The sequence below is a fragment of the Chamaea fasciata genome, unplaced genomic scaffold (genome assembly GCF_029207755.1).
Source record: "Chamaea fasciata isolate MVZ Bird 193981 ecotype frontalis unplaced genomic scaffold, bChaFas1.0.hap1 SCAF_2, whole genome shotgun sequence".
Lineage (NCBI taxonomy): Eukaryota > Metazoa > Chordata > Aves > Passeriformes > Sylviidae > Chamaea > Chamaea fasciata.
Genome location: NW_027094087.1, coordinates 92579541 through 92606961, shown reverse-complemented (window position 1 = coordinate 92606961; position 27421 = coordinate 92579541). Strand labels below are relative to the sequence as shown.

The following is a 27421-nucleotide window of genomic DNA, read 5'->3' as shown; positions in this document are numbered from 1 at the left end:
GTAAGAGGGTGGCTGCTTGAATATGCTCAGGATTGCTCTTCAGCAAAGACAGAATTGTGTGTTAAGCAGAAATTGAGGAAGCTCTGTGTATCATGTCATTTAAGAGCCCTAACTTTCTAATTACATCTAAAAGAAGCTCTGTGGAGCCAAGAATAGGAGAAGCACATCAGCTCCTTTACTGCAATGTAATTTATTCTCAGATGATGTGGCATTAATTGAATCCTTTACATTCTTTACAAGGTAAATAGTTTACATTTATACTGCTCCCTCGTGATTGTCTGCTTTTGGGGTGGGAAGGGGAACCAAGGAAAAAGAAAAAGGATGAAGTCCATTGCTACAGTTAGCAGGTCTGTACTGATCTGAGGAAGTGTTTCAGCTGTGGAAGTCAGGCTGAGTGGTTGCAAGCACCACACTTCACTCACAGCTTAATAAATGTAATGGAGAGGCTGTTCAAATGGTAAGTAATTTCCTCTGTGCTGAACAAAGGATTTTCTAATCCAAGTATTTTGATGCTGGCCTTAATGTTTCAATTTGAGATGGATTTAAACTAAGCTAGCCTTTCCTATGGCTGTTCTTAGCCACATTTTTTTTGGAAACTGTAAGATCAGTAGAAAATACATAATAACTTCTGATTTCTGAAGAGAGCACCTGTAAAAAATGCATTGATCTGTGATTCAGACACAATTACTTCAGTTATGCTGTAGTATTTATATCACTGATTTCATATGGAATTAATTTCAGCTACATAAACACTAATAAATAGTTATTTCTAATTCAAGATATTAAACTTAAATAATAAGCATTGTTGGTAGAAGAAAAACCTCCTGTACAATAATGTCATTATGTGTACAGCAAAGTTAATTACTGAAAGGGCCAGTGCTTTAATTTCTGGTCTGACTTCTCTTAGCAAACAAGGAGTGCACGTGAATGTAGCTTTTTGAACTGGATGAAGCTGCACTGATTTACACCAGCCGTGTATCTGAATCTGAAAGTGCCAAAGCACTTGCTGCTCATTTCATGCCTTTCCCAGATGTCTTTGTTAGTACTGTGGTTATGGTTAGCTAGCCAGCTTTAAAAGTGTTGTACAATAGTACTGTCTTTATGAAAAAAAGCCTTTTTTAATTTGTTGAATGAATGCTAATCTATTTAAGTATTTATCAAAGTTGTTGAAATTTTGAAATAGTTTATCTTTCTGCAATTCAGGACAATTTCCTTTATCCAAATTAGAATGTAGATATTTAATTGCAGTTGTGAAAATGGGCTGATATCACATCTTTAGCAAGAATACGCCAAGATAGGGGCTAAGTGTCAGAGGACCCAAAATAAACACGGTATATATTTCAGAGGTTTTTTTACCCTTTTTCCTTTAGTGAGATTATACTGCTTATTGTTTTGGTAGCAGTGTCAAGCAGATACATTCTCAGAATCTCAGATTACCATTTTTCCAGGTACTTTAAACCCTCTACATTTCATTTCAATTCCGTAAAGATCATAGTCTTTCAAATGCACAGAACTTTAATTATTTATTGTTTAAAATACCGTAAAAATCAGCATGTTTGCATAAATAAAGGTAAGCATGTCTCTTATTATTTTGAAATTTGTAATTTTAAGCATTATGCACCATCATTCCATGCCACCTTGTTTGAGAGGCTTGCTGCATTAAGCAGTGTCAATAGTTTGATTGCGTGTTTGCCTTTAATGGAAAGTCATGTGCAACATCAAAACACAGTAAGTCTGAGCAGAGAGGTGAGCCTGTGTGTACATGTATGTAGGCATTCAGCTTTACCTTCTGGAAATGTCTTCTGACCTATGACCCAGATTAGACAGGGACATAATCACCCCCATGTGATGTGAATTACCATCTGAGGTGCATTTTTTAGGATGACTAGTCTGCTAATTTAAATGCCAGACCAAGTGACTAAGGTTAATTGACATAAAGCCATAAGAAGCAGTATAAGGGAAAGCTGTATCAGTATGGTTTCTGAAAAGAGGTATGGCAAAAATGTCCCTACATATTGTAAAGTTGCTTGAGCTCAAATCACTTGCAGAAGATGGAAGAACATTTCTGTAACAAGCACATTCTTCCTCTCTTTTTATCTCACATCATCCTTCTTGTGCTCTTCATTTTGTGCAGGAGCTGGTGCTTGTAATGTCACAAAATATTCCTTCTCTCATCCTCACAGTGAGAACCAGTGACAATTCAAAGCAAACTGTTCCTCTTTACTCAGAAATTTCTTGTTTGTACAGGCAGGATCAAAACTGTAATTTGTCTTGTGATGCAGATGTCGCACTCTCTGATTGTGAGTAAATTGCTACAATTTTATGAATGTGTTGTTTTAAAACAAGGATTCTCTTTCTTGTGGTTCACGGTGGACCCAGTCAATGAAGCAGCTCTTTGCTAGCAAGCATCATTGAAACGTTGTTTTTTTTCTTCTTTTGTTTTGTTTTGTTTTGTTTTGTTTTGTTTTGTGTTGGTTACAGTGGTAATGACTTCCTTTGTCCTGTACTAATTAGTAATCAATGTAATATGGTAAAAGTTTCTCTAGTTTTGATATTTCAGTGTTCTATAGAGGTTTCTATATTGTGTTCTTACACAGAACATGCTGACCTTAAAACTATATGCATACTGACAATCATGTTTAATCTAGTCATCTTTGTCTGGAACAGCCCATTAAATAAATAATACCCTGGTAAACCTTGCCAGCCTTTTTGTCACGGGTGACACTGTCAGTGTGTTCTTTGGTGCAGTCTACCATGACCATCACAGTGACCTTATCGAATCCCTACAGATTAGTGTAATTTGTCATGCACTGAGGCAAGAGCTGCATGAAAGAATCTTCAAATCTGATATCTTATGTTATGAGATATAAACTCTTAAGCAAATAGATTCAGAAGGCAACCCTTTTCCCTACCCACAAATCTTTACCATACTGCCTCCTGACTAGCACACTCAAAACCAGCTCTGTTTAGGATCATGTTTTCCATCTATCTTCTGCTGTGTAATGGGGGTCATACAGTGTTCTTGTGGCAGTTTGTGCCAGATTTCCTGTATCTGGGGAAGGAAAGGATGGACAGACCTGCTGTATATGTTACCTTTTTAGGAGGCTCTAATAGCTTTTCTTTGTAGTCTGACTGGCTGAGTTGGCATTCTCTAAGCAGTAACTGGTTTACATCCGCCTAATAAATTTGTGGATTTCGGCAACTATTTTTTTCTGGAGGATTTCTTTACAGCTGAAGCTGTTGCTGCTGTTGGCAGTGCTCACTTAGGACAGAGTAGCTGGCATACTTCAAATTGGGAGCTTAATCCTGAGAACTGGGTTGACAGAAACTTTGGGTCATTCAAAATGGGAAGTGAATATTTTCATGCCTGAGGCAGACTAGCCCTGTACCTCGGTACAGGTTGAGAACTGACTGACTTCAGCTGCAAGCCTGCTGAAGAGTGTGCAGGGATTACAATGGGCACAGACTTGAATGGAAGCCAGCTGTATGTGCTGATGATAAATCAAGCAAACCACACAGGGGGCTATGTTCAGAGGCCGGCAAAGAGGGAACTTACTGTCTGCTGCTACTTGGGGCTACTGAAGATGCACCTGCAAATATGTGGTCTTGGTCTCACCAGTCTAAGATGGACATTGAGGCAATAGAATGAGAGCAGTGGAAAGCTACCAGGGTAATTAACAGAAATGACAAAGCTGAAGTCTTCTCAACAGTGACAGTAGTAACAAGGGATAATGGCCACCAAAAAACTCAAGACATTTTTGATAGAAGTCAGTGCAGCACCTAAACAGTTTACCCAGACGACTTGTAGAATCCATTAATGGGGGTTTTCAAGACTGGGAGACAAAACAAAGTTATCTGATCCAGTGTTAGTGAATTACCTCATGTTTCATGACCCACTAAACCATCCACAGAATTTCCTCCAGAAGCATGACTATAAACACCTGTGTTTGAGTTGAGCTCTCTTGAGGTGTGAAAGGAGCTCTGCCTCTTGTGCCATCATCAGTTTCCCTGCTCAGTGGGACCACAAAACAGAACTCTGCCTGGTTCTAAAACTAGAACTCTGTGGTGCATTCCTTAGGGATGAGCACCTGAAAGATTGATTCAAGGAGTTTGCCTTGTCTGCATTTATACTATGTTTCTTAATCCAGGCTTAATCCAATGAGGTTGCTGACCTGCAGCTGTTATACCCACAGTCAGATACTGATCTCATCTGGGATGTATCAGATTCCAGATGTGCTGAGAAAAGAAATTCCATCTTCAATTCATTAATTCTCAGCTGAGACCAGTGCCCAAATGGATCAAGAGTCCTTTCTCAGTTGTCTTGAACTGCTTTGACTCTGGCCACACGCTGGGAATTGCTATGTGAGGCCAGTTGTGGCAGTCAAGCACAGTTCAACATACAGCAAATAGACAAAGACTCATACAAGCTGAAAGTCATCCCAGTGGAGAGGCAGAGGACACTAAGCCAGGAACATCCTTCCTGAAACTGGAATCTTCCTGTGAGAGCGTCTTTGCTGTGCTGTGTTTAACCAAGACACTGATCTGATTTGTTTTGATTTCTTGCCTTGGATGAGGAGAGCAGTGTGATGGCAATGATGTCCTACAACTTGCATCAGTCTCTATTGTGATATTGCAGCAAACACTACCAGTTCCTCCTAAGAACAGAGACTGCCCATGAGTTAAGCTGAGGAAAAGCAAATATACCATTAAAGCCTTTGGTTAGCAAACTGCAGATTTACAGCTATGACTAGGACAGCAACCACAATTCTCAGCCTCAGATGAGTTTGCAAAATAAAAACATCAAGTTCAGTTGCTGCTGTTGGAGCTGAAGTGCATGGCTGCTTCTTCTTCCCTTCATAAAAGAGAAGGAATGAGCAGAACAGGAGTGGGTTCCCAGCTGCAGGCAAACACAGTTTTACACAATGAGCTAGTTTTCCGTTTGTGGCTATGAGCTGTGCTGGTAGCATTACAGCCGCATTTAGAAGTGTTAGGGTATAAGTTCAGGATGTTACAAGCCAAAAGGTCTGTGTAGGATAAAGTCTTGGCTGCTGAAATATTTTATACACATCAGAGCAATTCTAATAGAGAAGATTTGAAGTTTGCTTGTTCCGCAGTCCTATCATGAGAAAAAGAAGATGCAGTTGCAAACTACCTCAGGCTGAGGAGGATGGTATGAATGTAGCTCTTCTATGGGATTGAATGCTCTGAACACTGAGATTGAAGCCAGGAATAAAGTTACATCTTCTGCAGTGTTACAGAGTAACCCTTTCATTTCCTTGTGTCTTCCAACAAGGAAATAAGAGATGAAACGTCTAATTTTTGCTATGAAATGAAACCTGTCATTAAGGTCAAGTGGAAAATTTTCTTTTATACAACAGGAGTTGTTGGCTTTGACATGCAAGAAGAAAGGGTTTGTATTTTGCCTTAATCCAAGTCAATACTTGTTTCCAGTTTTAAGTTTGACGACTCATTTTCTTCTAACTAGAATGGCATTAGGGGCATGCTAAGAAAGGAACAGAAATTATAGGGAGAGAGTAGCCAATGTTAAAAGTAATTGACTGAACTTGACCAGTAGCATTGTATTCTGTGTCTGCTTCTGTCATAGACACACTCTGGGCACTTTTTAGATAAATGTGTGCTCCTCAGTTTCAGGAAGTCTGATTTGAGACCATGGATTGTAATTTATAGTGAATGCATATAATATTTAATATAATATATAATATAGTATTTGTACTATCTGTAGTTTATTAAATAATATAACAAATAACTTAGCAAATAAATACATAGAATTTGTAAAGTAATTGGTATGCAGACCTAAAATACATTTTTGGATTTTGTTGTGGAATTGTGATACATAATAGTTTATAGAATACTATGCCTGTAAAGCAAACCAAAACATTAAAAAAAGAACACAAAATCCTTGAATGGGTGTACAATGGGACACCCAAAATCAATGAGTAATTTAAAAAGAAAATCACTGTTTTTCATTTCCTTTGTAGAGAGTGCAGATAAGAGTACTCTGTTGTCAGTTTTTATGAAAATAAATATTTGTGAAGCTTTTATGTGCTATGATGACATGAATTTTACAAAATCTGGTCAGGAGATTGTTAATTATGCCTTCAGAGCAGGGTTTGAATGGTATTCAATAGATTAAACAGGGATCAAACCACAGGGGGAAAACTAAGGGGTCATCTAGTCAGCACTAGTCACGTGTGCCCTCAACGAGATAGGGATCCTTTGATGGTGTAACTACACAAAACAGGTAGACAAAACCCGTTTATTAAGTTGCAGAGTAATGCTAATTTTGGTATTTCTTAACTACCCAAAGGGAATTGAGTCTGCATTATCTTCAAAAGGTTTTACGTCAAACTGTGGAGAGGAAACCTCCCTCATCTGGGGTCTTGTCAATCCTTAGAAATTACAGATTTGAGGACCTAACCCCTATATGAAGGAAATTCATATACATAAAGTAAAACATGAGAATCAGAAGTGATGGGATGGTCTGTAGCCACCACATCAAAAGCCCTTAGAGTGGGCTAGTGGGCAAATTGTTGATGGATGTAGATTCACATTTAAGGACTTGGGCAATACAATTATCTGACAATCCATTAGCCTTCTTTTGGAACAGAACAGTCCCTTGAAAGGTGAGTAGCAGCACTCAAGTCTCCTATGGGCTTTGCTCTCAGTGGAAAAGAGAACATACTTGAAAAGAACAGTGTTATTGCAATGTCAGCAAAAATACCATATTTAATGGTAAAAACAAAAAAAGAATCTGACTTAAAGGAAGTGCTGTGAATGTGAGGAATAACTGATTCAAAGACACATTTGTGATTGTTTCCACATTAAGATTTTAGTATCTGACGGTTTCGTTAGAAGGATCAATTTTGAATTCTGCATACAATAAAAAAAAAATTAAAAAATTAGAAAAAAGTTATACACATGGTTCGGAGTGTGAAGTGACTGGTGTTTTTAAGAGATAGTTACCTGAGTGCCCACTGCATGCTAATGAACTCATTGAAATTATGATATGATGATTTTTTTTTCCTCACTGAACAGGAATTTACCAACCCAAAGCAAGATGAAAATGAATAAAAAAGAGGAAAGGGCATCAAATTAACATTAATCTTCATTGTAGTTTCTTGTTTGTAAGCAAATGCTAGCCACTTGAATTGTATTGAAATATTTAGATATTTTGCCCATCTCACATTTGAACTTTCAGGCTTCTTTCTATTCATATTTGTTCACATGAACTGAGCCAGCTTTTAAAAAATGCATCAGTGATTTAATGGAATAAGTTATGTGTTATTTTCAAAAAGTAAATGATAATGACAATAGACTCTCTGTAGTCAACCTTGGTTGAGAAGGAGGAGCTTATGTGGTGGACTTTCACATGGTTAGAACAACAAAATAATTGGTGGAGGTTTCATGGCACGTTTGAAAGGAAGATTTAAATGTGCTTGTGTTTAATTTCTTGCAGGCTGTTTCCAGCTATGTAATGTTTTTCGGACCCATGAGATGGAAATTGAGCAGTGCTTGCTGGAGTCCCTCCCCCTGGGCCAGCGGCAGCGGCTGGTCAAGCGCATGCGCTGTGACCAGATCAAGGCGTACTACGAGCGGGAAAAAGCCTTCCAGAAACGGGAGGGCTTTGGAAAGAAGCTGAAACATGGCAAGAACCAACGAGTCCATTTTAATCTTGCTGATATGGTACAGGATGCAATCATACGCCATGATGATAAAGAAGGTACGTATTAATGTTGTATGATATTTTCCTTCATACAGTAAAAGTTTCAGAGGAAGAGCTTTCCTGCTCTGCTCATCTGTCTTTAAGTAAAATACAAAATGCTAATCATGAAGTGATTTTCTGAATTAAATATGTAGGCATGTATTGCACACAACATGTTACAACTTCCTACTGAAATGAAAAAGGTGTGGAGAGTAAACCTTCAGAAACCTAGTGAATTTATTTGGAGATTAATATAAAATAGTATATTTCAAAGCAAGGACTGTGATTCTATGATTATGCCTGGCCTCTTAAATATCTACACGAGCCATAGAATTTAACACAAGTTACTTTGAAAATTAGGTTCTCATTTTTAGCCAAAATTTGAAGTAAGGGATGCTGCTGTTAGTGACACTGGCATGTCTAGAGCAAGGAGATGGTGTTGACCCATAGTCACACTAGATAGAAGGTAATCTTTCTGCTTGTGGAATTATGTTCATGTCCTTTGAAATATGTAAGCACACTTTAGGCTTCTGTTTTTAGTTTCTTGGCATTGTGTGAATCCCTGGTGAAGCTGACAGTAACCTGAGGAATTTGTAATTTTCTCCCTCAGAAGTGAGCCAAACCTTGCAGGAAGAATCTCCCAACTTCCAGAAGTCCCGAGAAATCCCCATACTGTTGTGTGGTAGGGAAGGTTATAAGAAAAGAACTGATGCAATGTTGTTGGCAACTCGTTTGCAAACAGAGTTTATGGCAGTTCTTTGTAATCACATTAGCATAAAAAGGGGAGACTCTGAGACACATTATGCAAAGAACTTGACAAGTTTCTCCTAATTCTTATCAGTTTGATTAGGTATGCCTTTTTTACTCACTCCTGAATCTTCATTTTATAGTGCATTTGCTCTATCATTGCTTATCACTCAGGTATAGCCCTACACATTTAGATCTTTAGAAGAAATTGATCAAAAAGCTCTTCTTTTCAAGTGAGTGCACAGGGCGTCATTTATAACTAAATTATAAATAAAATTCACAACCTTTCATTCCACTCTTCTAGAGTGTGCAGGAATTATAAACAAAGATCTTCCTCCATGTTCCCATAGCTCCAACTTTCTTTAAAACCAAGCAGAATACTAGGTATGACTTTTAACATTCTGTAAAAGTCAGATACTTGAGGCTATTTTTGACATTCACACTGAAGAAATGTAGGTTGCTCATTGCAGTGGTGGTAGGGCATCAACAGTGGTTTTTTGCCTATACTTGGCCTTGAGCTGCACCTGAATCAGAATATAAAGTTCAGCAAGTGCTGAGACTGAAAAACATAAGCAGAAAGGGAATACACCTCAGGAGAGGAAAGCAAAATGGAGGAAAACTGAGAATGTTGTCCTTGACCTGAAAGAGATAAAACAGATCCCCAGAAGCAAGGAGCTCAAATATCCCACAGATAACATAGTCCTGAATTTGTTGCCTGTGGTTCTTTCCCAGGACTATGAAAATATGTGATTGCTGTCTTTAGGCAGCTTGGGGACCTGCAAGTACCTCTCTGTTGTGTTTTTAGCCAAATGTTCCCAGAACCCGTTTGCTTTGGGGTGAAAAATGCTATATTAAGAATTGTTATCATCAAAAAAAAAAAAAAAGAACAAACAACCCAAACCAGAAGAACAACAACAAAAAAGTTTAAAATTACAGACTTGAAAGCTGCTTTCCTACTGTTGTTGCTGAGTGGAACATCCAACCATGACTCGTCAGAGAATATATATCTACATTAGAATTTCTGTTCAAATTAGACATATTCTTTTGTAATAAATATCCATTTACTGTGTTTGGTCGTGTTTTATGGAGCATGTGATGTGGATTCCTTTCAGGCAAAACTGTACTGGAAGATGTGGTCTGGAAGTACAGCTAGTGCCCCAAAATAGTAATGAGCTTTCAGTCCATAAAGCTCAGCTAGACAGAGCCTGAAGTAATCCCACTGAAGTAGTGGGGTATAGCTGGGGAAGTATACTAGACTTTTGCTACAACCTGTTTTTCTTGTCTATTTAATCATATTTTACAATGTGCTCAGCAATCAACTGCATTGGATAGGTGTAAAAGACACTTAAGAAAGGTGTTTTGCAGTCCTATGAATGAAATGCAAAAAAATGTAGTATAGAAAGTGGAAAGAGGGCAGTAGCTGTCCAAGTGAAGTCCAGGAGTTCAGTTTTTCTGAAGTATCATAAACTATATAGACTGGACAGCACATTTTGAAGTGGTGAGTTGGAGTTCTGGTTTGGTACGTGAGATAAATTGGATACCATTAATATATACAGAACGATGAATTTATAATGTGGCTGGTGTAGAGACATTTCACAATTGAGTCTGGTCAGAATTTCAGTCTTACAAATTCATTGTCTTTGCTATTCATGAAAAATGTAATATGCCTTCTCCAAAGTTACTACAGCAGCTGCTACTGGGCACAAAATGCATTGCTGTTACTGCATGCTAACAGGAAGGACCATTAGTTTGCTCTAAAATTAATTTTAGAATGGGCTTTGAGAAATTTTTACTAGTGACCTGCTTTGTTTCAAATTAATAAATGAAATATATGCTCATTTGATTTCTCAATCAGTTAAAAATTAGTGAAATGATGTATTTTTGCTCTTTTTTATTAACTATATATTTTTAATTATTATTTGTAACTGTTTTTTAGTATTTTATCTGGCCTGGGGAGATTGAAGGGGAATCATCCTTCTCTGTCTCCTTGAAGCATCCTGTAGTTTCTCTGTTTTAAAGCAATGTGTTTCTACTGCTGTTTATGGGCCACATTCACCCACACTACTAGCAGTAAGCATTTTGGGAGATTCTGCAACTATGATTCTCAGTGTTGACATGTATGGAAGCAGAAGCTGATGAATAAGTGAGTGCAATGTTTTTTGACACTGATTTTGTACATCTTTACTGCTGGCAGGGGAATACCTCTAGTTAATTTTCCTTTAAATACTATATATTTTTCTTCTGTGAGATATTAAATTCCTAATAAAAATGGACAGCAGGGAATTTGTCTTGCTGACATCAGTCATATAAATGTACTGCAAAATGGAGGATGCAGCCAAGCAGGCTTCTGCATCCCATTCCTTCCCACTGCGAACTAGGCATGCTTGCACATGTGGCATTATCATGTGGACTCAGATCTTTTCTGATACACACACAAGTCATGCATTGTTATTTGCTGAGCCTGCACATCAGCTGAGACTATCTACAAGCAATTAGGAAATTAACCGAGCAGTCAGGAAACAAACTGAACGAGTCTCTGTCTGAGTTTCTGCTTCAAATACAAGGTAATCAAATGGATCCTTAGTATTTGGACCTCTTGAGAATAAGGGGTTTGTATCCTTCCTGAGACAAAGGTGCAGTTAATGGCAGTGACAGCAGTGAGAAACAGTGGCTGCTTTGAAAGATGTGATTTTTGGAACGTGAGCTGGTAGATAAGCTTTCTACGATGAGAACAGTAGCTAAAAGTGAACAGTGACAGTCCCATACCTGAAATCTAACATGGGGGAAGCTAAAGGACTGGCTTTAGTTTCTATCATCTTTTGGTATATTCTGTAACCCACCTTTTCTCAATCATCCTGTAGAATTACTCAAGATGTAGGGTTGTCAGAAAATCTTTGCATGTAGTATCTTTTGTTGTAAAACCTCCAAGCTGTAATGCAGTCATGATGCGTACCATAAAGTCTGCTGGCAGGGGCTGGCAGGTGGTGATAGGTCAGGGTACAAAGTGCAGAGAGCCATCAAATTCAGTCTGGAGACAAAGGAGGTACTCCTATGAAAATCAGCATAACAAAAGGGAAATGCAGATTTCCTAAACCTATTTAAAGCCCATTTCATCCTTCTGATGAGCAATATGCTGATTCTGTGACAGCATTGTGATTCTAAGTAGCAGCAATACCAGGGTGAGTGAGTGTTAGCATAATGCTGAGTCTCTAGTAATGATTCTTTGTCCTTTTGCAGTGACTCTCTGTTTTAGACAGCCCTCCTCAACTCTCCCAGAGCTTCTTCCTGACCCTGCAGAGTTGCAGGTGTGACTTTGCCTTTAGAGGTAGAATGCTAGGATATGGTGGCTTGGCACAGCCTTACCCTCCCTTCTCTCACCAGGGTATGTCAGAAAAGGGTGATTTAAAAAGAAGATGATACCAATATCCTACTTTTCCTGCAGTGTTCACTGTCATGGCAGGTCTCCTGGGACTGGCTCCTAGCCCATTGATTGACTGCCGAACATAGTGCAGGAAAGAAAACAGAAATCCTGTCTCACTTCCCTTCATGTGATGCCAGTACCTCTAGCTGTTTGAAAGATGTAATGTTATAGTGAGTCTGGTCGTATCGTGATATTTGAATGGGTTGGAATAATTAGTATAATCAAAGGGTTTAGTGTCATTAGTTATTTTAATGAGCACTTTATAATGTACAATGTTATGATAAATTTCAGCTCTATTAATTTAAAGGGTGTTTAAGTGAGCATAAAAGGGGGTACAGGTGGGGCAGGTGCTGAACTGTAATTTACATCTGAACAACTTTGGGTTATAAAGAGGTCTCAGGGGAGGGGAAACAAAATCTATTCAGAAGAAGAATGTATCTTTAATTTAAGGTGGCAGATGAGTTGACCATTAGCTTTTGTTAGGAGAATGTGACAGACATGTTGTAATAATCATTCCTATTCATGGAAAAAAGATAGAAATAATCTGAAATAATCAGAAAACTGAGGCTGAAACTGAGCTGAAATAAACCATTTTTTATTATTTCCTTGCATTGTTTTCAAATCTACTAAGTGCTTTTTTTTTGCATCTTATTACATTAGGCTTGGTTATGCTTTATTGTCTTTTTTCCAGTAGAAACAGCTTGGCTGGTTACATACAATATGTTCTGTAAAACAGTGGATTGCACTGACTGTGTCTGGCAAACATCTCAGGGCAAACTTACTGATCCTCAGCAATCAGTTTTAACATTGCCAGCAGTCTTTTTGAAAAGCTGGAAGAAGCAGGATGTGGGCAGTAGTGACAGGTTGGTAAGTGCAAGGCTCCACTGTGTGGAACCTGTTGTCAGGCAACAGGGCAAAACATCAACTCTTCTTGGCAAACAGCTTTACAATTAAAAATGGGAACATATTCAGGTAGCCTGTCTGCTGTTGGAATGCTGACTTTCAGACTACCTTTTTAGATGTTTGATGATACCTCCTCTTCTCAAACTGATTGCAGGCAGCTTTTCTGATTTTTGCGTATTCTGGAATGAATGGTGAGAAACAAGGCTCCAAGCATAGTAATGCCTGGTTTTTAAAATTCACCAAACTGTTGGATGAAGATTGCATTTTTGTGTGCCAGAAGTTCAGAGGCATCTTTGCTACTAGAAGAGACTGAAGGATAAAAGAATATATTTACTAAAGACAGAGAATTTTAGTAATATAAGAGTTTTACAGAAACACAAAAAAATAAAATACATTATTATGCTTTATGTTTAGGAAAGAGGTGAAAAGCAGGTGTAACATTAAATTTCTAAAGTTAGGTCCTTATCATTAAGGCAGCGTTTCCTTAAATTAGGCAAAAATAACTCCATCTTGAGTTTAAAAAAAGGATGACTGGAAAAGAGAAGGATGTCTGTGTGAAAGTGCAGATTAGTCTTCTGGCCATGATAAATTACCATAATCCACTCTTGTTTGCTTCCACTTTAAAAATCTTCCTGCCTTGTTTCTTATGATTAATATTTAATATCACCTTCTTTCATTCTATTTTTCTCCCAAAGGTACTTTAATTAGCATTTCTTTTGTATGCTGTAAGTTGCAGCTACAGCCTTCTGAAGAGGCAGGGCTAAAATAATAATGAATGATAATAAATAATCATAAATGAGAAAAATTAAATGTATGGGATATGTATATTTTATATAAATGGATATATACACACATATATATATACACACATTTTTTATAGATGTATTATACCAAAGGCACAAAGGCCAGAAATATAAACACGGTTGGTGAATCAGAATTTAGTTGTGTAATCTGAATAACTTCCCCCAGTTTTTCATGCATTCTTGATTTTACACTCTCTTTTGGGAAACTCACTTTTACCAGTTATTCCAACTCTGAGAAGGAAAAAATGAAAAATAGTTGTAGTGTGTTTAGCATAGCATAGCCTTCATGACAGAAGAAAGCTCCCAGATTTAAAAAAAAAAAAAAAAATTAAACCTTGGGCTAAAATCTGAACTAATAGGAAATGAGACAAATAACAGGAATTATTAAGGTCCTGCATAGTGATGTCATGAAGAGGGAACCCCCTCCCCAAAAAATCAATTTAATCTAATTTCTGTTTGAGGAATTTAAAACTCAGAATGGTCAAGAACACTCAGAACAATATTAAAAGTATTACATACTCCATATTACCTTGTTTTAGCATGCTCAGTCCTTTTTAAAATTTAAATCAAAGATTTGTCAGATTTTATAGTGCTTTGTTTCATGATTGTTCTAGCATTATTTAATATATTTTCATTTCAGATTACTATTTACTCTCAATCTAAACTTCATTAAAACATATTTTTTATTTTTCTGGGGAAGCAAATGGAATTTATTATGCATGTAATAATAGGGAGACTTCCCCATACAGAGCTATTTTGGATTTTACAGTGTTTCCCTTGAATCAGAGGAGAAAAATGTACACTAGGCAGTAATCTAAAAGGGACTATTTACAAATGTTGATTTGCTGGGAACTATTGTAGAGGAGATCACAACACACATGTATGATAATTTATCCAATTTAATATTCATTGCCCAATCCTTAAGAGACATGAGCACTAGACACTGAATAGTGAAGCAAGAGCCTAACTAAAGCATATGAAACTAATGACGTACACAAATATTCTGCAAATTAGGCTTTTGGAAAGAAGAAAAAGTATATACTGTAAATTAATTCTTTCACAAGACAAATTCATGCATTCTGGACTGGGAATCATGTCTGTAACTTTGGATGGCAGTAACACAACTGATTGTTCAACCTGCAGCTGGTGATTTATTCTGTCCTATGTGTAGGAAAATGAAACATCAATCAACCCTCTCAATCCACCCATTGATGAAGAAGCTTTTCCAATAGCCCAGAAGGCAGAGACATTTCAAACCAGGGCAAGGCTTCAATCCTATAGATTCAGTGTGGTTGTTAACTTTCCATGTGTGCTGAATTCAGCAACACAGGGCATCTTTTTGTTATGACACAGGGAAACATAATGCTTTTAGTTATTGGGTAACAGATGTCTAGTAATGAAAGCAGCCCATTTCAAAAGCAATCATAAAATCACAGGGAGAAGAAATTTGAATACATCTGAATTCCTACAGGATTCCATATGTGCTTTTTGTCCATGTGTTTACATTTTTAGTACTTTGGTGAAGCTGAGAACTGAATATTAAATGATTTGTTGTTTATAAAAATATGTATAATTGCTTATTTACAACACTCATTTAATTGGAAAAAGTAAGACTCACAGAAAAAGGTATGGCACGTCAAAAAGTGAAGAATAGACTTGAGGGTGTAGATTTAATCTATGGTGTTGTTCTCCATACATACTATCTAACCACAGGAGTGCTTCTGCTTCAAGATTACTTTTCTCTTAGTTGTGAAATTTTCCTGGTTTGTTTCAGCTGCAGTTTTTGTCTCTGCACATGCCCAGCACTACTTTTGTTTGAGCACCTATCCTCTGCCTGTACCAAGTGGGGAAATAAAGAAAAAGCATCCCTCTATTTTGGATCCCCCTGAGTAGGGAGTTTCACATCAAGTGTAATTTATCTGTCTTTTGATTGAATGGATTTATGATGTCCTCCTCTCCACAAAAACTGAGCTTGGAGCTGTGAGCCACCCATTTTTGCTGGCCCACAGGTTTTGCCATTTCTGTCTGTGCATTTCTCTGTCCCACTGACTCTGCTGCCCCTTTCTGTCCATACACCTCAAGTATCTCGAGCACTGTCCAGCCTGGGATGGCTTTCCCTTGGGGAAGGACCTGAGAAGCAAATTGGGTCTGGCTGGTCTTGCTTACATTACAATAAACTGTAGAAATTTGAATGAATATTAAACTGTTGTACAAAAATCTCAATGCTATCATTATGTCTGCTACTAACTGTGTTTTGAAAACGGGAGTATGTTCTGACCTATTTGCAGTCCTGTTTCACATGCTTAAGCTCTGAATAAATAACTGAGTTATGTGTTTGAACTTCATGATTCCCTTTTGGTGGTTTTGGGTGTCTCTAAGTTCATCCTGAAGGATTGTTGAAAAACATGCCTTTTTCTGACTAATATCGAGAGTTTCTAGAAACTTAGCTTTTGGATTTTTTTTTTTGAATCACAGATTTCTAAAATGTAGGCACTGAGTTGCTTGTTTTCTATGCAGGTAAGTCCATTCTTGAATTTTAACCCTACATATCCGAACAAATCACATTCAATTAACTAGAAATTGTAAATGTTGCTTCAATCACAAGTGTAAAACATAATATTTATGAGAAAATATTTGAAAAGAGACACATATTCCTAAATTTTTTATTTACTTCTGAGCGTATTTTTAAAATTCTCAAATATTTATTTTGATGGACTATGATATGAAGCTTTCCTGCAGTTGGAAAAGTCAGTATTTATATTATTCATGACTTCTAATCAGACTTATTAAAAAGGCTTTTGCAAACTAAAATGTCAAGAAAAATTATTTAGAAGAACATTACCCCTAAACAAGAATTCAGAGTTTTAAGAGTGTTATCTGGTCTGAAGAGATAGACATATATCTGTTCCTTTTTTACTTAAATTTTAACCTATTAAGCTTATTTATAGTTCCATGCTCATGGGTTTTTTCCCATAAGACCTTCCTTTACATTTTATAATAAAAAGTTTTTCACTTGAGCATGTGTTGTGATTTAATCTAAGATGTGGCCAGCAACCAAGCTCCATGCAGCCTCACTTCTCCACCAGCAGGGGAGGATTGGGGAGGGAATCAGAAGAGTAGAAGAGAACTTGTGGACTGAGATAAAGACAGTTTAATAGGGAAAGCAAATGCCACACACACAAGCAATGAAAAACAAGGAATGAATTTACTGCTTCCCATGGTTGGGCAGCCATTCCAGGAGAGCAGAGCCTCATCACATGTAATGGTGACTTGTGAAGATAAATTCTGATACTTTAAATGTACACCCTTCTTCCCCCCCTTTTATGTACTGAGCATGATGTCCTAAGGTCTGGGACATCCCTTTGGTCAGTTGAGGTCACCTGTCCTGGCTGTGTCTCCTCCCAACCTCCCATGCGCAACTTCCTCCCCACTGTGGTTGTACGAAAAGCAGAAAAGGCCTTGGCTCTGTACAACCCTACTCAGCAATAACAAAAACATCTTTATAATATTGACCCTGTGTTCAACACAAATCCAAAACATGGCTCCCTACCAGCCACTGTGAAGAAAATTATCTCTACCCCAGCTGAAACAAGCACAGCATGTTCCGGCATTCAAGGATGAAGTATGAAGAAACACAAGGACTAATCACTCACAAATTCACTGTCATGCCAATAAAGGTTCGTTAAGCCATTAGCAACCTACAAATTGGCACCTGGCATTCTTCCTATTCATTTGAAAGGGGATCCACAGTGGGATGCAAGTCTCTAAATTGGCAGCAATCAGAAGCCTATTCTCTCTGTGAAAGATGGTATCCACTGAGTAGCAGGTACTGCTGACATTCTCTAGTTATTGTTATAAGTCAGTGATTAAAAAAAATATTGCTGTAATGGCAGAAGATCCTAGTCTAGTCTTATGAAATAAAAAGAGGACAAAAAGTGAATATTTTCTATGTAATTTGCTTTTGATTTCGTCTCCAGTGTAATTATTGTGCTTCATATTGATTTCCAACACTTTTTCAGTACAAAGGGGAAACTTTTCTGTATTTATCGTTCAGTATCACTTATTTTAAAATGTTTACATTTCAACCACAAATTCCACTATGACAGAAATTAGGAAGGGGAACTACAGAAATCAGTAAAGAAAAATATTTTCTGGGTTTTTTTTCTTCTTTACGAGCAAACCTTTATAACAATAATACAGTTCTTTACAAAAAATGAACTTAAATAAGTTTTAAAAACTGTTTTCAATTTTTTAATTCAACTTTAGTAGCATTTTTTCTACCAGGGCATATTCAAGATGCTATACTGGAACATAAAATAAAATAAAATCGAGTACTTAAACATAAGACTGGGAAAAGACCTTATTCTGATACCTTGCAATATGCAGATTTTATTTTATGACTATCAAATTTTTTGCCAGTTTCAGAATATTCCTTCCAAATTTCTAAAAAGTGGAGTTTGCTTGAAGGTTCTGTGGAGTGGGTAACTAAGTGGAGTATCTTTCTCTAGAACCATTGAAGGCATAACTAAATTAGTATAATCAGAACCAGTAAATGCAGCAAATAATTTTTTTTCAGTGCTAAGTCCTATCTCTTTAGGGCTTTTTTTTATTTGTTATTCTGCTCTTTTTTTAACAAGAGCATGTGCCAAACTGTGCACCAGTGTTTGGGCACTCACACTCTCGTGAGTTTAGAATGGGGAATAAGAGGCTGCAGAGCAGGTCTGTGGGAAGGGACCTGGAGGTTCTGGTTTGTGGCAAGTTGAACATGAACCAGCAGTGCCCTGGCAGCCAGGAGGGCCAACCCACCTGGGGGCATCAGGCCCAGCATGGCCAGCTGGCCAAGGGAGGGGATTGTCCTCTCTGCTCTGACCTGGGGCGGCCTTACCTCCAGTGCTGGGAGCAGTTTTGGATGCCACAATATAAAAAAGATACTGAACTATTGGAGAGCATCCAAAGGAGGGCAACAAAGGGTGAAGGGCCTTGAGGGGAAGCCATGTGAGGAGCAGCTGAGGTCACTTGGTCTGTTCAGCCTGGAAGAGTCTGAGGGGAGACCTCATTGCAGTTACAGCCTCTTCATGAAGGGAAGAGGAGGGGCAGGCACTGATCTCTGTGGTGATCAATGACAAGACTCCAGGAACTGGCCTGAAGTTGTATCAGGGGAGGTTTAGGTTGGATATCAGGAAAAGATTTTTCACCTAGAGGGTGGTTGGACACTGGGACAGGCTCCTCAGTGCAGTGGTTACAACACCTGCCTGTCAGTTTTTAAGCATTTGAGCAATGTTCTTAGGTACATGGTGTGACTCTTGAGGTGTCCTGTGCAGGCTCAGGAGTTGGACTGGATGATCCTTATGGCTCCCTTCCAACTCAGCATATAGTATAATTCCTTCATTCTGTCTAAATCCTAGTACCTTTCCCCGTAAAACCACAAATATATCTGAGAACAAAACAGACTTATTTATGTAGTGCCTAATAATTTTTCTTCTTCAGTATAAATTCAAAACACAAAGGGCACATGCTGCTTATTTCAGTCATCTTTCTCTTCTCTGAGACATGAGTTGGAAGATTCTTTCTTCTCAGTGCACTGAGGTATCAACTCAGTCTGCAGCCGTTTTTAGCTGTTAAAACTTTCTGCACTTCAAATTGACAGAGAACAAACTCTGTAGCTGTGATAGAAATTAGTAGAAAGCTTATATGGAATAACATAGAGGAAAACGGATTCTTCTTGATTAACGTTAATTGCAGCCTTTACAGTAATAGCTTATTATAGTGGAGGAATTGAAGGTTTCAAGAATACAGTCAATAAATCTTCGAGAATGGCTAATTTAGCTTGTGTTTCTGTGTGAAATGCATCCAAGAATGGAGGTGGAAATGTGAGTAGTTAATATGAAATTTACAATATTTCTAAATGTCCTCCTTTGAACAAAGGTTTTAAGCATATATGAAGGTTCAAGGTAGAATTCAGTCAGCCTAGAAGCACATACTGCTTTCTAACCACATTTCTTTCTGATGAATCTCTACTACAATGCAGTGTAAATGTGACCTTGAAGCAGCACAGTCATTTTACTGGACAATGAGATAGTTAGAGGAGGTAATTTTCCACACCATGCACTTTTTAGGATTTTGATTATTTTTTGGTTCAAAAGACAAACATGATAGCTGAAGCACTAAATCCTTGAGTTAGGGTCAGTGCTCCAGATTTTAGCAATCATGACTGCTGGTGACTTAAAATGATAGCTTTTTCCAGACTTCCACATTTACCCATTCACAGTACAGAAAATAGGCCTTGAAGGTTCTTAAAGCTGGAAGTATCTGTGTGAAATTTGAACTGCTGCTTTGTTTCTTAGTCTGCTAAAAGGACATCCTGTAAGAAGGATGAAGATACATCCTGTAGAAGACTATTGTACCTTTTAATAATGGTTGTCTGAACTTCACTGGCTTCTCAGTTCCTGTAGAGGGTGAATGTTGGACTTCTTTTGCTTTCAAGCCTCTCCCTAAAAATCCTATGGATCACATATTTAGAATTATACAAGTTGTGCAGAAAAAGACAGATGTAAAGTCCAAATATATATTGTTCTGTTGATGCTTCTGGATTAGTCCTTACCTCTTTCTCTTAACTGAGGCACTTCTAGTGTGGCATTCCAAAGTCGCAGGGGAACCCCAATAATGAGGGAAGTTGGCAAGAGCAAATGCACCTCTGATCAATATGATCAATGCTACGTTTCTCCATTTTTTGTGTGAAGATGGCAGGTTTTATACACTCTACATAGTTTACAGTTACAGGTGAATTTTCATTGGCACACGGTGCAGGGAAGAATGCAAGCACTTATTGTTTAATAAACTCTTAAGGTAGCTACTGTGTTCACACTAATTACTATACTTGCTAACTACTAGGAAACCCTCTGACCCTTGCCAACACCTTAAGCTATAGTTCTAACTGCGCCACACTCTTGCACTGATTTTGCATCTGCGCCACAACCTCCTACAGGCCTCAGTGGTGAGGCCTTTAGGCCTCAGCAACGTGGCCCAGTCTGGGTGATTCAACTACAGCCTATATCTCCTACAGCATTCTCTCTGGCTTCTCCCTGATTTACCAGATTTATGTACCAACTACATGTCAGATGTATTGTTTGAGCAAAAGAGAATATGTGGCACTGGGTATCACTGGGGAAGTTTGAGACCCTGTAGCTCATCACTGCAGTCCAAACCTACCACGTGGCTCTATATGAACATGGACTCATTTGTATGACTCAGAATTGAGAGATTCTCTTTTGTCAGGTGATGTTGGTTGCTCCTTCCCCTTGCTGACATCAAGATTGAATTCACAGTATTAAAAGACCAGTCTGGCTAGAAGGACCTCAGAAGGTACAATAGTCCAATATCATGCTGACTTTGTAGAGGAATGAGATAACTCATTCCTCTGCATGGAATGAGTGGAGAGCAACTGATAATTCTGCTTCAAAGCCAAATAAAACCTTCAGTTTTTATGTCAGACTTTTGCTTTCCATAAACTGTAAAACAGAGGTGATTATCAGGTACTGTGTGAGTGTAATTTTTGTACTCTCCATGTTGGTCTGTAACTCCAGTTCACACTGTGGCAATTCATACGTGTAAACATGAAGTAAAACATAAATAAAGCAAAGTTTGCTTTGTGTTGGTTGCACCAGCTTTGGCATAATAATGTTGCTATTCTAGTGGCTAACGTGTCAGAGAAGAGGAGGCAGAGGGTCTGTCATCCGTCACATTCTGTGTTCCCCAGATCCTCAAATGCTTCACTGGTAACCCTGTGTAGATTCACCTTACGTAAGATTGGTATGTAGATTTGGCTGTCTGTGAGCTTGGTGATACGGAATGCAGAACTGTTTGTGCTTTAAATTTGTCTCTTTGCTTGCATATTTCTTTCAGGTGAACTGTTGTAAATCTGTCATTGCAGTCCCCTGTGTCCCTGTATTTGCATTTCATACTGAACTTTGAAATCAAGTGAAACCTACATTGCTGCAATCTTCAGCTGCCCAAGTCTGACAGCCTTATCTCAAAGCAGATACATGGAGATTTTTTCTTTTGCTTGTTCTGAGGTGGTTTAAGAAAGTGTGAGTCACAGTTTTCAAGTTTGATAGCTCTTTCCTTCCGTGCTGGCTTCATACACATGATCTGTTGTTCTTGGGGCGATAATATGTTCATTGCTTATTTTTCAACTGTTTTTTGTTGTTGGCATATTGCTAGTGGTGGTTTTTGGTGTAACTGATGTGGGAAAATGAAGGTGTTAGCCAGAATGCACTGAAGTTGGTAGCCTCCAGAAACAGCTGTAGGATGTGAGTTGGAAGCAGGATGATTTCCAGGAGGCTGCACTTGTGCTGTTAGAGCAGCCCTGACTGGAAAAGATTATGTCTCCCACCTGGACTTGTCTGTGGGCAATTTGCTGTCCTTGCTGGACCTCTGGGCCATCCATCAGTTATCAGGGAGACTAATAAGGATTACAGAATGTAGTAAAACATTAGTTAAAACATGACCCATATTAGTGTTATTAGGATGCTTAACAGTTTTCTTTTGGTTGCACCCTTGTTGTAGTCACTACTGGCAGAAGACTCTTAGTGTGCGCAAAAAATACACAGTAGACAAGTGTGAAAGTTAGTATTTGGGCTGTCTTGTCAGAAATGAACAAGGACTAAAAAAAGTTGTGTTTTATCATGAAATGTGACAAGTTTGCCCTTTGCCAAGTGTGAAAGAATTCCTTGCAGATTGGGAGTATGGGAGGCAACATGTGAGAGAAGTTCTAGCTATAACTGTCAGACCCTTCATATCATGGGAAGAGGTGAAAAATTAGAAAAGATTGAAGAAGACTTGGACATCAGTGGATATAACCTGCTTGAAATACCTTTAGGAAAATATAATTCATTTCAAGAATGCAGCAGTTCAGACAAATCAAATTCTGGAAAACAAGTAATGAGAAATGAAAACGTCTTTGATCTAGGTGCACAGGCATAATGGGGTTTTTTTGTTGGTTTTTTTTTTTTTTTTTTTGAAGACTTGTGGCACAAGTCTTTCACATAACCAATATGTGAAAATGTTTATATCTGTTTCATGTAGTGGGCAGGTTAATAGAAGGATTTGGTCACCAGCATCTGCAACCAATGTAGTAAGTGCTGAATAGAATTGTAAGGTAATACTTGACAATCTTATCTAAACTGAAGCATTTGTGCAGCATGCATGCTTTTTGTATTCATGTTTACATGGGAGACTCATGACAGGACGCCATATGCTGCTTTCCCACAGTGATTGTGACTGAACTGTACAGATAATCTTTCCAGACCTCTTGTACCAGTTTCTTAGTCACAAATCCTTAGCAATGTAGGAGAGGCTTCACATTGCATCCCCAGAAGCTCAATTTTCTGGATGTGGTGATTCCGTCTCTAAGTTGACAAAGACAGCAAATCCTATTCCATCACCTTCAATAGGAGGTGTCGTTCTGTCCATTTGTACAAGGAGTCATAAGTCTTTTCAAACCTCATGAATTGTGTTAGGAAAAGAAAAAGAAATTGAGAGGTGAGGGTGTGCATTCTGAAGTAGAAAAGAATGATTTAGAAGTATAATGTTATTCTCAGTTGATTTTGGCAAACAGTAAAAGACTGTGACTGGATGCTGATACTGTTGAAAAATGTGTGACACGAATACACCAAAATCCAATTTCTCTCTGTCTATCTTAAAACTCTATAAAAGTGAAGAGGGGGCTGATTTCATTTGTGCATGGGGTTTCTCCATGGCTCTTCACATCTCTTGACCACCTCTGAGATGTCTGACAGAGGATGCTGGTATCAGTAGTCTGAAGTGTGTTGATAGTTTGGAGTTTACCATACACCAGGATGTGTCTCAACCAGAAAGTGTTTCACAGCACACCAGTTTTAATTTGCTGTGAAATGACATATAGGTAAATAGGATTTTAGTCAGAAAAACTTAATTATATGGACATTCAAAATGCCAAGGTAGAACAGCAGAGACTTGACCCTGCTCCCATGAAACCAATGGAAGTGTGGAAGGGACTGGAAATCCTTCTGGAGGTGATAGTTTGTTCAAACTTAATTAAATACAGGTAAATGTTGTAAGGGCACCATGAGGGGCAGCAGCTCCCAGCTGCTGTGTGGGCCACTGGGAGCACAGGGGCCACCCCAGGGCAGCTGGACAGGATCTGGCAGCTGGGGCTTATCCCATTGGCCCACCTGGATGTTATGTCAATGGTATATTTTCCAATTCAGAAAATTTCATTCATGATTTTATGATGCTGTTCCTACCACCATTTTTACTGCGGGCTCTTTGTATCAGATTTAGCAATTGTGTGGCTGCAGAGTAAGACAGTTCAGCAAACTGATCCGAAAGAAAGTGCACCAACCCCTAGAATCAACAGCTAAATTCTGTGTCACCTCTCTTAACCATTTCACCCTCCTGTTGCACAGCTGCCAAGGCTGATGCAGAGACAAAAAGGCAACATTCAGGTGTCTTGGAAACACTGACTTGATTTTGATAGTTCCCTAAGGATATTTCTAATACCAAAAGACTCTTAAAAAGTGCATTTCTAACACAGTTTAAGCTAAAATTGAGGCTACCATTGACTGCTTTCCTTTCTCTCTGGCTCTTCTTCTGTCCCATCCTTTTGTTCTCCCATCTTTATGCTCATTTTGGAATGAGGCAGGGAGATGAACCATCTGGAAACTGCCTTTCATAAGGTTGATCTTCAGCTGGTTTAAGTCTCCATCGCAGTTCATGGCAGTGTGACATGTGGCACTGCTATGCAAAGATGAGGGCAGGGGTGTGTAGATTAATGCATGAGGAAGAGGGAAGCAGCTCTGGTTTTGACAATGTAAACTGTCACAGATCACACACTGTGAAAGGTGGTGCCTGAGCCACATAGGTCAAGTGGTGAGATATTCCTGGAGCTACACATTTTCTTCATAGTTTTGGTCACTCTTATGCCACACACACAACTATTTTGGATAAATGCATAGATCAGTAATGCTCCTAGTTTGTTCTATACTGCCTGATTTAAGTTTGCTTCCTTGTGCACTCCACACCCTGGGAATTCCAGGAGACACGCGGGATGTAACAGCCAGTGGTCTACAGCTGGTAATTAGTACCATTTAGCAGCTGCTGAGCAGGATAGTGGTCTGTTATCCTTGAAGATCTCTAATACAAATCGTAATGAGTTGCTTACAAGGCTTCTAAGCCAGCTGGCATAAACTTGTTCTGCGTGTTGTGAGAGTTAAAGAGGGGCTGACTCTTGCCTCATAAGGAATATAAGTCAGCAGTAATTTGATTTATGCCAATTAAGTAGCATGGGCATAGGATCAACATAAATGTTGGTGAAACAGAGGAGGTGTACAGTCTGTTCAGATGAAAATTTGTGTTGAATGCAAATTCTCTAACTGTTACAATTAAGGAAAAGCATGGGTAAGACAATGGTTTTCAGATTAAGGTAGTTACCACAGAATGAGTTTTTTTTCTGATCTGTGTTTTAGTATTTATCATTTAATGACTATAGGACTGGAAATCTGCAAATTCTGAAATAAATGTAACTTTTTTAGTAAAATGCTGGAAGATCTGAGGTTTTTATTTAATTCTACAATCATTTTAATGTACAGTCAGGTGTTTCTGTAGCTGAAAAGTTGGTCTAAAAATATACTAGTAATTTAATGAGCTTTCAAACATATCTCTAAGGTGAACCTAGTGGGTTGTGAGGTTTTCCAATACTTGACTGTAGCTTGATGATAAAGTTCTTATTGGTTTTAGTCAGCTTTGTCAGAAACTCCAGGAAAATCCATCATGGGAGACAGATAAAATATGTGTAAAAATTAAATACATGACCTAAATGCTAAAATATTTCATTCCTTTTTTTTCTTTTTTTTTTTTTTTTTTTTTTTTTTAATTAACCTTGAAATAAAAAAATCTCATTAACTAACTGGAAGGGAAAGTTTTAAGAAAAGCTATATTTAAGTTTACTGTATGATCAACTACTTTTCCATAAGGTTCATTTTAGAGTGTTCCACTTCTGGTAAATGTTACAAAGCTTTGTTATATTGTAATTTTATCTCACTAACACACATTCTGGATTCAGTCAGGTCTGTGCTTCCAGTTTTTGTTGACATTGCTATTTTGTCCTCAGAAGTAGCTATGCTGGCAAAACCCTGGCTGTGCTATTAGCTGTGATGATAGACCCAGTATTTTTAGCTAGCATGTGTTATTTTGTAAGGTGGTGTGGAATAGTTTTAGCAACACCTCTGTTATATACGCAGGTCGTAGGTGCAGAGAGATAAAATCACAGCTTTATTATTGACAAAGACCTTACCGAAACAGTTCTCTCCTTCTGGCCTGGCCAAAGCTCTAAATGGATGCAAAACCACAAGTCACCGCAATTGCTTTTTGATCTTTGGTGTGCCCCTTGCAGCAATGTCTTTGGGCCATAGAACTGAATGGCTACTTTCAATCTTCTCAAAGTTACTGTGATTTACACAGATGTTTTGCTGTCTACATCACAACTTAACTCAGGGGTGTTACATTTGACTGCTGCCCATTGTCACTTTTGTGTAAGGAGATAGGTTAATTTGTCACTGCCTGGGCATCGTAAGAGGCACACACTAGGATTTTTTAAGCCATTTGGTTTATGGACTTAACACACAGGCTGCATTATATTTAATGTACACAGAAATGAAAGGGGGGGCATTTGCCTGAAGGAAAAGTTTTAAATGTAGTTTAAATGTAGTTCTTGAATCACTGTAGTCCCTTACTCATAAATTTTTCTGGCTGTGTCCACAATGATAGAAATGTCTGTCCCATGAGAGAACTGTGACTCTCCTCCTGGATCTCATTGGACTAGGACTTAGTGAGCATGTGGCTCAGAGACATAACCATTGTTTTCAATATGGTTTTCCAGTTCAAGATACCTCAGACAGCAGGACAGCTGTGCCCTCAACCTCCAGCATGATAGTGCATGGCAGGAACCTGTCAGGGCTGTTGATGGCACAGGGCCTGGCAGGAAAGTGGCACAAAGCTAGGCACAAAGAAAGGGACTTATCTTGTCACATGCTCACCTGTGCTGCTTGCAGTTCCCTTCCACACTGTGAGATCAAGCCCCTCAGCTGTCTGCAAGGCTGGGGTCTGAATGATTTCTCCACAAAGAGTGTATGGGAAAGAACTACCATGGATTTTTATCTTCCAGCATTAGAGCTGGGAAAGATGCTGACTGGGGTGTAGGACTACCCCTGTCAGCCACCATTGGTGGCTTGGCTTGTTTCTTTTAAAGGTAATATTGGGTCCAATGGAACACTGAAATCAGCCTGACATTTCACATCAGGGTTTTAATTTCAGAAGTGAATCAATGACCCAGTTGCTTTGGGGTCATGGTATTATTCTTGGCTCCCTGAAAAAAAATTATAAACCATGGGAATTCGGACAGGGAGGATGGAAATGTCAGTTCTATCCTTGTCAGTGCTCTATTCAAGCAGTGGGCACTATAGGTTGGATATGCAAGGCTAACACGCTCAAATTCAACCAGTATGGAAAGAGTAATTTCCCTCTCTTCATTTCTGAAGTCTGTGAATGGCACACTTATCTGTCCAAATGTTCATATTTTGTTTATGGTTTGCTGCCTTTAATCTTTGTGAAGCAAAGATGGGAATTTATTTCCAAGAGTTCTTCTGAAAATGAGAAGATCTGAACAAGTCTGACAGATGTTGCCAATGAACTCTGGAAATATTTCATGTAAAAAGAAGTGGGATTACAAATCAGTTGTTTGCAAAGCTCATTAAGGGCATGATTGCTCTGAATAAAAGTGTCAACTGA

At 38.4% G+C, this 27421-nt stretch overlaps 1 protein-coding gene across 1 annotated transcript in view; it reads left to right on the top strand.

Moving 5' to 3' along the window:
• The window catches only part of MYO16 (myosin XVI), a 365576-nt gene that overhangs the window by 91495 nt on the left and 246660 nt on the right, over positions 1–27421 (top strand). The window contains exon 2 of the mRNA XM_066176778.1: positions 7478–7741. Within this exon, the coding sequence (XP_066032875.1) occupies positions 7516–7741 (226 nt within the window). The 5' untranslated portion in view covers positions 7478–7515. The remainder of the gene's footprint in view (positions 1–7477; positions 7742–27421) is intronic.